Raw genomic sequence first — 10,036 nt, 5'->3', positions numbered from 1 at the left:
CTAGCTCAGGCCCTGAAGTCGGACCCATTTCTGAGAATAATGCCGTGTCCCGGCATTGTCTTCCCTGCAAATGTGCCATTGTTTGGTTTTACACCACTAAGCTCTAGCTGACCCCTGGGTTTGCTCCACACCATGCTACTCTAGGCTGCCAGGGCCAGTTGCCCCAAATGCCTCCTTATCCACACACCAGCTCAGACGTAGATATCCCCGTGGAAGGGGATTGCGAAGGTTGAACTACTCCCCACCCTTCCCCCACCCCAGTCCATTGGTGCCACAACCATCAGATCTCAGAGATAACTGTGTGTCATGAAAACAGGTCCGCAAAAAAGAAGTTCAAATATATACCCCATTTGTCTTTGGAACCAGATGTCTGAAAAGCTCCCTTGACGAAAAAGCTGCCACAGATAATACACTCATTTACTACTCAGGAAATATGCTCCTTTCATTGAGAAGTGATGACACGAAATTGAACCAGCTCCCAGTACTGCCCTGAATTACTCTCACTGTGCCTGGAGCTCACAGAGGGTCCTACAAAGATAACAAATATAATAACCGAGAAGCTTCCAGACCCCCCTAAAAATATCAGTCTTGTACTGTTTCTGACTTCGTTTCATGACATGGCTATTTAGAAAATGTTTTATTGATTTCATCTAGTAAAACCCAACAGCCTTTTATGAGCTAATGCAGATAACAAAGAGGTCCAGGGGTTGCTACTCACTTGGAAGATCTGTTGAGAAAGAAGAAGTCTTTCTCCGGTGGTTGGATGGTGGAAAGAGCGCAATGTGCAGGATCTTAAGAAGCTGCACGATTCTGATAGTGACCTGAAATTGCAAAGACCGGGTCTACGGAAGGACCTCAAAGATACCCGTTGTAACGACAGCTTGATCTGATGTGGACTCTCCACTCTCCCCACGACAGCCACACTCTGACTTGTGTGTGTTCTTTGAGGAAGGAGCCCTGCCTCCCAGACCTGCTCTGCGACCAGCTCACTTAGGGATGCTGGGGAGTCCTTAAACCATTCAGGGCCCCAGTTTTCTCTTCTTCAAAAAGGTTGGGGTTGAAGCACATAATCTCAGGTTCCTTTCTGTTCTGAAATGTTCGGACTCCTAGAAGGAAAGAGCATCACCAAAACCAGATACGCATTGTGGCTCCCCAAGCCCATCAAGCTTCAGGGAGCTTCGTGTGGCGGAAGGTGCACTCCCACCGTGCCACACCATCCAGGGGGACACAAGGCTTTAAGCAAGGTGGACAGTGATGAGTGAAGTCAGAACTGGGACAATCCAACCCTCCTGTTCCACTTCACCAGCCTTCTTCCCCCATCCCTAAAGCAAGGACAAAAGCTGGAGGTACTGTTCACAGATGTCATTCTTCATGTGCCAATTTCAGAATCTCCGAGGGAGATCCTGAACCCCCGAAAAAAGAAAAAAAATGCTGATTTGTCTTGAACCGCTGTCTGCTGTACGTCGGTCAGATAAGAATTCTGTAGATCATACACCTGCTACGAGCAAAATGAAGTGGTGATACAGGAGCAGAAGATGCCCCCAAATACCCTACAGCTCGATTCCCACTTGTATCCGGTCAGTGGCCACGGACTTTACGTAGAAGACAGCCGACTACTGCAACATACTCAGTGTGTTAAGATTTACCAAATGCAAATAAATGAAGCAGTCAGAGTGAGGGAAAAGTGTATTTCACAGTCATTATAAAAGTACATATATTTAATAATGGTGACATAAATACAGTCCTTACTTAACGACCAAATCGTACAATCACAGTTGACTCTTCCTCCTGGACTTCACACGGTGATAGGTTGGTCATGTCCGTCAGTTAACTACAGGCTGACTGAGGTCATGGGTACAGACTAACGAGAGACAGTCTTGGGTTGCACAGACAACACACTTTGTACTTACCAAAGGGACAGTCAAGTTTCCCATATAAATATAATAAAATAATAAAGAATTTAACATTTCTTCTTTCACTCGGTTTCATAGATTTGTCAGGTGCTCACATACAAAAAATACAATTGGCCCCCCCCTTCCTCACTCCCCCCTCACCTCTCACTGGGTTCTGGAATAAACCTGAGTTCACAGTTCAAGTGACCAATGGTGACATGGTCAGTTAGTTGTATGACCATCTGCGGCTGGGTCGAGGAACAGAACGCATGTCCCAATGAGCTAACAGCGATACAGAAAAACACTCACGTTCTCAAGGAAAGTACAATACAAGAACGAGACATAGAGGGAAAGAAGTTCACAAGGCACAGGGACAGAGCCTGCAAACCTGCAGAGCGTCACACTTTCAAAAAAGGTTCCTTCACCGATCAAAAACCAGACACTTCACGTCAAACGGAGAGAGGTCTTTTTCAGATGCTTTTCTTCTCTCTGCTTAAAAAGCTCCATTTTCAATGGAAAGTTCTGGAACCGAGTCTGGAGCCGTACAGAGGAACAACACCAACGGCCAGGCGCCTGACTCCTTCCTAACAAGCCCTTGAGCCGGGAGGATCCCAGCAAAGGGGGAGGCAGCGGTTCCAGGGTCTTGTCAAGGTCAGCCGAGACTGGGCATATCTCAGTGGCTTCCAGGGTCAGCCAAATATCCGCTCTTTCCTGGCTCAGTCAGAAACGTGTAGAGCAGACGGAGGTCACGACAGCTAAACAAGAAAAGACAGAAGAACCAGCCCACGGCCTGTTTCAGACTCAGTGGGCTGCGGACTAGCCTTGGGGTGACCACAGCTGTGGGTTCTGCTCATGCCTGCAAGAGCCAAGAGCTGAAGACCCCAAACCACTGTGTGACCCGTCTCCTGACTAACCGCTATCCAACCCCATGCTGATTCCTTTTTTTTTTTTTTTTCCAATTTTGCTCATGACGAAGCGGCCCCCGCCAAGTGCCAGGGCCCAGGCCCCACGTGGAGACGGCCCCAGCAGGCTCCTGGGAGACATGGTCAGACAACATGGAGATCCACAAAACCACATAGGATGGCATGGACACAGAACCGGAGACACATCTTTGGTTCGAACCTTGGCAAAAGGTGTGAACACAGAACGTGGACTCAGCACGTTTGAGGAATGCTGCTTTCCTCAGAGAAGACGTGGAACTGCATTCTGAACGTGATCCCCGCCGCGTGAGGCTGCTCAGAGCTTACAGCAAACTCGTCCCACCGAAACCACACTTGGTTTCTTGGCAGCTCAAAAACTGCACTGAGCAGAGGTAATGAACGATGCCTTCCAGATGCATCCACATCCAACCTTAACATCTTCTCTCTTTCTCAATCATCAACTGTAAGTATGTCCCATGCCTTCCAGAAGGTTCAGGCTGTGCTGGTATGGCGGGAAGAACGCAGGGCGCGCCACGATCATGCCCTCCTGCAGGCCACGGGAGGGCCAGTGCCCTCCATGCGTATCCCAAACATCACTTGGGAGAGTGCCAGTGCCCTCCATGCGTATCCTCTCGTGAAAACACGAGTTTGGTAGGATCGCTTCTCATCTCCCCACCCAGGTTTTTTTAAATTCTGTTACTTCTATCTGACATCCCCTAAGAAAAAATCATCTTTGGAAAAGATAAGCCGATGCTTAGCAAGGTTCAGCCAAAACAGAAGATGGCAAATGTGTGTCCCCTTTGGCCTTTTCCTTTCATTGGGGTGCCCGCGCTTTGGCTCTGTCCTTGCCCCCGTCCCTTCCCACACAGAGGGAGGGGGTGTCCTGCTGACGGTGCCCCGGGCCTGGCAGTTGGGTCAGGGGCTCCTCGGGCCGGCAGGGATTCACCTCTACGAGAGGAAGGGGAACCGCCCTGGGACACCGCCAGTCACACGGGGAGAAGTCACAGTCCTGAGAGGCAGCCACAGAGCACAAAGTGAGCAAAGATCCCGAAACAGGCTGGGATGTGAGCAGCCCAGAGGCCGATGCCCCCCAGCGGCCCAGCAGAGGGAGGTGGGCAGGTGGGGGAGGGGTGGGTGGGAGGAGGACAGGAGGACGCTGCCCCTCTAGCCACCCCTCCTGGAAAATTCCAGCATCTCCGGGGTCCCTGCGCAAACCCGGCAGGCTTTGGGTCTGTGGGTGTGAGCCGCTCAGAGCTGGGACACAGCCCGGCAGCGGGAGAGGAGAGGCCCTGAAGGAGGCGCCCACGAGGCCTTCCAATCTCCACACCCCGATGCACGTGGGGAGCTCTGTTCCGTTACTTTCCTCAGAAATACCCAGAACCCTGCCCCTGGCCCAGGTCAGCACTGGCCCTTGAGCCCGTCCGGCACGTCGAAGGAGAGGCTCACAGGGGCCATGGGCTGCAGCGGAGGCAGGCTGGCCTCCAGGGGCCTGTCTGCGGAGGGCTGCAGGCTCTGCTGGCGTTTCCGCAACATCTGTCCGATGCCCATCATGGGGAACCTGCCCCTGCTTTTCACGCAGTTTGGGCTCCCCAGGGGCTGCGTGGTGCCATTACTGGGAGCCGGAGATGGGGAACACACGCCCTCTTCCTTTGGGGGGCTGTTCTTTTCTTCGTGAGCAAAGGAGACCAGAGTGGGATGCAAAGGAGTCTGCAGAGGGGACAGGCTTCCGGGTAGTAGGGCCGGGGAGAGCGTCCGCTCGCCGGGATTCCCGCGGGCCCAGCCCCCGGGTGAGCCTAGAGCCCTATAGTGATGAGACGGGGACAGAGGTTCGGGGTGGTCCTCGCGATCCACGGACGCAAAGGAGCGTACCATATCCAGTACCAGGGGGTCTTCCTTGGGGGGGATGCCGGGGCCCCCAGGGCCCTGCTGAGGGGGCTCCGGTCTCTTGACAATCCTGGGGGTCCGGGGGGGTGGGACGGGGATGAACTCCATGGAAGAAGAAGCCACACAACTGGAGTCTGAGGTTTTGCGGAAAATATTGCGGCAGCCGAAGGAATCTGCACCCAAGAAAGCAAAGGACATCATGAGGAGAGTCGCGTGAACGGGGATGTGAACGGCCCTCCCCTGCCTGCTTCGGCCTCTTGACCGAGACGACCCTTCCCCGGGGTCACCAGAAGGAACCAAGAAGCAGAGGGCCCCAGCGTCCGGCGCTCCCCACAGGGAACCAGATGCTCTTCCTAGGATGGAGGGGACAGCCGGCTGGTGACAGGAGGCCTCCCGCGTTCCGGTTTGCCCATGGCACCACCTTGACATCTGCTCTCCTTCTGGCTGCTTAACATTCCAGACCCTGCCAGCGAGTCTTTGAATCAGCAGAACCAGAAGCCCACGCACCCAGCCCAGCAGGACCCGTGAATTTGGTCCTCAGACAAGCGACACTGGAAGGAGTGTTTCCCTCGTGACTCTTTTTTTTTAAATTGCGGTTAAAATAAATAAATAAATAAATAACATAAAGTTCTCATCTTAACCGTTTTTCGGTGTAACGGTTCACTAGTCTCAAATACATCGTGGTGTTGGGAAACAAAACTCTTCATGGTGGAAATCTAAAACTCTCCCCACTCAACAGTAACCCCTGCTCCCGGCCCCTGGCACCCACCATCCTCCTTTCTGTCTGTGACTCTGACTACGCCGGGTGCCTCACATGAGCGGAATCTCTGGTATCTGTCCTTCTGGGACCGGCTTGTCTCACTGGGCAGAACGTCCTCAAGGCTCATCCGTGTTGTCTCAAGTGTCCGAATTTCCGCCCTCACGACGCCCAACTGACCGGAGCCTCACCCGACTCTGATGGGGGTGACACGCTCCTCATCTCTACATAGAAGGCCACGAGCCCGTCCCCGTGGTTTCCACGTCAGGCTGGCACCGCCTGGAATGCTGGTTTGCAGGCGGCGCCAGAAAAGAAAGGGAAACCCCCACCAACCTGCAGCGGAGGGAAATAAAGCCAAGTTCCTGCGGAACAAGCCCTGTCTTCGCTTCCCTTTTCTACCGGCCCACGTTTTAGGCCCCCGTCGAGCCTCAGCTGCAGGAACAAGCAGAGTGATTCACGAGCAGCCCAGGGCGCAGGGCATCCACTTGGCCTCACATAAATAAATCCACAGATCCCGGAATAATCTCCTCCTCGGGCCACCACAGATGCCTGAGGTTCACCGGCAGAGAGACGCAAAATTTCACCAAAGGGCTGATGTGTCTGATGTTCCAGCTGGCACGAGAGCCTCCCCTTCCGTCCCCTCCCGTCCCGTCCCCACCCCTCCCTGCCATGGCCGTGTGCTCCCAATTGGTGGCCCAACGTCCCCCTCTGCCCAGTCCTGCGTCCTTCACTTCCCTGGAGATGGAGAGCCTGCGAGGAAGCTTCCGAGCCCAGAGTCACTGGCCCGCACACTGCATCACCCCCCCGCAGAAAGGGCCTGCTCACCAGCCCCCCACCCTGTGAGCACCCTGGCTGGCTCCTCTTCATCCATCCTTATCAGGAGGCAGGAGGCTACACGGGTCAGGAGAGAAAGCTCTAGAGCCAGGCGGCCCAACTGGAAATCTAGACTCTGTCAACTCACCAGCTCTCTGACTTTGTAGGGTTCCCTGTGCCTACGTCCTCTGCTCTAGAAGTGGGGGTGGGGTGAGCTAAGAGCTGAAACAGGGTCTGCCACACAATGAATGCTCAGTGCTAGCGACTAGCTAAGTTCTGACCTAACATGCTCTCAGATGCCCGGGTGAAGGAAAAAACGCAAAGAAACAAATGATAGCGGGCCCAGGAAAACTACCAGGCATGGAATCCACCTCGAGGGTAGCAAAGTTATCCAAAGTATCAGCCCTGACCTAGACTTTCTCAGGGACATCCGTCAAGGGCCCAAATTCGCTGCTGCCGACAAAGCCAGGAGGCAGAAGCACTAAGTGTGTGTGTGGGGCGGGGGGACAAGCAGAGCTCCTCCTGTGAGACCCCGCCTTTCGGGAAAGATCAAGAATAAAAGTGAATCAAATGGAATTTTCCTCTCTGGCTGAGAACCAGGTTTCTCTTCGGGGAACAGCCTCACTGTTTGAATCTCCCCAACACTTTCCTGCTTCGCCTGCCTGCTTTCCACACCGCTCACCACTGTCCCGGAGGACGGAGCCTCGTATTTATCAGTTACCTGATGTGCTGGACTCTGAAAGGGCGGACAAGCCCACGTGTGTACCTCATTTAATCCACACAGTAGCTCTGACAGGTGGGTTTCTTTGCGCGAGTAAGGGAACAACTTTGGATCCTCTGAGGGTCAGGAACTTAGCTCACGACAAGCCAAGAGAGCGGGGTCTGAGCCCCCAACTCCCAGTCCAGAGCCCAGACTCTATCGACCATGCTTCAGGGCCTTGTTCCACAACCCCCATCTCTATTCCTGCATCCCAATCACCACTCCTGAAATATTTTGTACCCTGATCTCTCCTCCCTCCCACAATACCATGTACCCCCAATCGCCACTCCTGAAATATTTTGTACCCTGATCTCTCCTCCCTCCCACAATACCATGTACCCCGTCTCTGCTCCCACAAGACAGTGCACCCCGCCCCTGCTGTCTCAAAGCCTGCCAGCACGGGTGGCCAATACCACGTGGTCTGGAACTTGACGGTTCTCGGGTTCCCTTGGGTGTGCTCAGCACTCTCCCATGGGCACAAGATTCGTGTGTGTCCCAGGCGCCCACACAGCCACCCATGAGGGGGACGCAGTGACCACGCATCTCAACACAAGTGGCCTAACCGGTAGCCTGAGCTGACCCACCTTTGTCGGGGAAGCCGGACTTGGGGGCCTTCCGGTCCTTCAGCAGAGCTTTAGTGTTCTGAATCTGCGAGATGAGAGAGGCAGAGGGCTGTTTGTGCGAGGGCACGTTCTTGTCCAACTTCTTGGAAAACGGCCGATGAAGAAAATCTCCTCTTTTTTCTTGTTCTTTGGGCTTTTCATCCTTCAAGTCAGAAGTAAACAAATGTACTCACACACACACAAGTACACAATGTGACTCCCCTTTGAAGAATTATCCAAGGAGATTTGAGAAAGCCCAGCCTCTCAAAACTCTGTTCTCAACTGCACGTTGAACAACAGAAGAGCATCCCGCAGATGCTCCAGGGAGCCCCCCTCTTCCCCTCCCTGGGCCACAGGCCGGCTCCCGTCACCCCCAGCTCCCTGCACGGCACTGTTACAAGGTGTTCCAGCAAGGGCAAGGTCACCCCGAGGAGATCAGTTGTTCCAGAACACACTGGAGGAGCTAAGGCAAAGCACATGAGGACTTCTGGAAATCTGTAGTCTTCTCTAAAGCAGGACCCCCAGATTCTGCCCACGGCAGCGGTTTTGCAAATGAAATGCAACCACTTCCATCTCCTTGTCTACTCATGTGTGTTCAGTCAAGCCAAGGAGGTGGGAGCCCTGAGCCATCCTGGCCGTTTCTGAGCCTTGCCCACCCTCGGTCACGCAGGCCCTCGCCTGTGTGCTTAACACCAGCATTGTTTAGCCATTTTTGCTCTAAGTCTTGCCTTTCCTGAACTCTATTATAATCCCTCTGACAGGAGTGAATTTTACTATTTTCTGTATCTTCCACCCCACAGCCTCTGGCATAAAGCCAGGCACATAGAGAAGGCTTAATAAATAGCTATTGAAATATTAAAGAAAAAAAAAAAGCCAGTGAAAACCAAACTGAATTAAAATCGAGTTCAAGCTTCTGGGAAGGGTGATAGGGCTCCGAAGTTCCTTCTCTGGCCCCAAAGAGTGTTTGATGTTTACTGTTTAACAGAGTCCCTGACCTCACAGCCAGTGAGGGGGAAAAAAAAGACAGTTTCACATTTTTGCCTTCAACGTTAAGAGCATTAGCAATTCAAGAGAGCTCATCCATTTTTCATGGATGTTGTTGAAAAGCTTCTTAAGGAAGCCCCTCCTTGTGCTTGTAAGGCCCTTTCCAAGGGGGATTTTCAAAGGCTTTCCAGAGTGGGGTTCCTTACGCCACACAGTTGGCGGGCGGGAGAAAATGGGAGGGAAGGAACTGGAAGTGGGGGTACCGCGCAGAGCCTCAGGGTCACCGTGGGGGCCACAGCCCCTGGGGGACGCTGTGGCTATCCCCAGGGGAGGGCTGAGGCAGGAAGAAAGGAGAGGCAAAGCCCGGAAAGTGGGTGTTCTCCACCCTTGCCGCCGCACGCCCTCTGGAAGCCTGGGGCAGGGCCAGGCGAAAGGCGGACCCAGGGGACACAGGGGCTGGCGAGGGACGGGGACCAGGCTGTGGTCCCCGGGCTCCAGGTTGGCACTGGGGATGCCACGGAGGACACTTGTGCTCCAGGTCATGATGCAGGATGTTACCGAGGCGAAAGGGGCGGCCACCTGCTCCAGCCCATCTCAGTCAAGGCCACGATCCTCCACTGCTTCCCTCTCCATGTTTCAATGAAACACCAACAGTCCCCTTCTCTAATGCAAAGGGGAGCGAGCTTTCACACTTCCCTGTGCCCCCAAGCATCAAAGGGCACATGACAGGCTTGTCCTGAAAAGTCTGGCAAAATTTCCTCCTCTCATGCTGTTCTTTCTACCTCTGTTTTTATGAGAAAAATCACCAGGTCCACTGTTAACACTCTAAACGGCAAAAAGGCAATCAAATGCACTTCTATGAAACACCGTAAAACGGTATTGGAAGGAAAGACAAGATTGCAGTTCCCTCCTTTTCAGGACTGTGTTCTAGAACAATGAGTACAGCTTCCTTTGGCCTGCTCTGGGATCCCTACTCTTTAGAGGGCTGCCTGGCTTCATGGCTTCATCTTGGCTCCTCCCCAACTCTCTCTGACTTCTCAAAAGCCAAAGGGTCAAGATGCAAAGTTTCTGGGGGCCAGCACCACCACCTAACCCTAGAGTCCATTAGCACTGAGAGGTGTACTACGCATGAATTTTCTGCAGAAAGAGCCCAAGGTTGGCTCTAGAAATCTCTTTGGTAACTGACAAAGGGATATTTGGCATCAAACAGAAAGCCCCTATGGAGGGGTGCGGGGCGAAGGATGGGGCGAATGGAATGAGGACACCTGCTGGGCCACTCTGTTGAACTTAATCCCAGGATCCTACACCCTGGTGTTTTCTCCAAAAGCCCCCAGGACGCCCTTCTCCAGCCCAAAAGAATGGGTGATTTCACGGTGACCAGTTTCTTAGGGGGATACCAAGAATTCACCACCCAACAGATCCCT

The 10,036-nt window shown here is 53.4% G+C and overlaps 1 protein-coding gene across 1 annotated transcript in view; it reads right to left on the bottom strand.

The window, feature by feature from the left end:
• Window positions 1–1,668: 1,668 nt before the first annotated feature.
• The window catches only part of HUNK (hormonally up-regulated Neu-associated kinase), a 103,269-nt gene continuing 94,901 nt past the window's right edge, over window positions 1,669–10,036 (bottom strand). The window contains exons 10-11 of the mRNA XM_035017589.1: window positions 7,611–7,791; window positions 1,669–4,869 (exon numbers count right to left, since the gene is read on the bottom strand). Coding sequence (XP_034873480.1) covers window positions 4,211–4,869; window positions 7,611–7,791 — 840 coding nt within the window. The 3' untranslated portion in view covers window positions 1,669–4,210. The remainder of the gene's footprint in view (window positions 4,870–7,610; window positions 7,792–10,036) is intronic.

This window comes from Mirounga leonina, unplaced genomic scaffold, assembly GCF_011800145.1.
Source record: "Mirounga leonina isolate KUSES-001 unplaced genomic scaffold, KU_Mleo_1.0 Mir_172, whole genome shotgun sequence".
Lineage (NCBI taxonomy): Eukaryota > Metazoa > Chordata > Mammalia > Carnivora > Phocidae > Mirounga > Mirounga leonina.
Note: the sequence above shows the minus strand (reverse complement) of the source record. Positions and strands in the feature narration are given on the sequence as shown.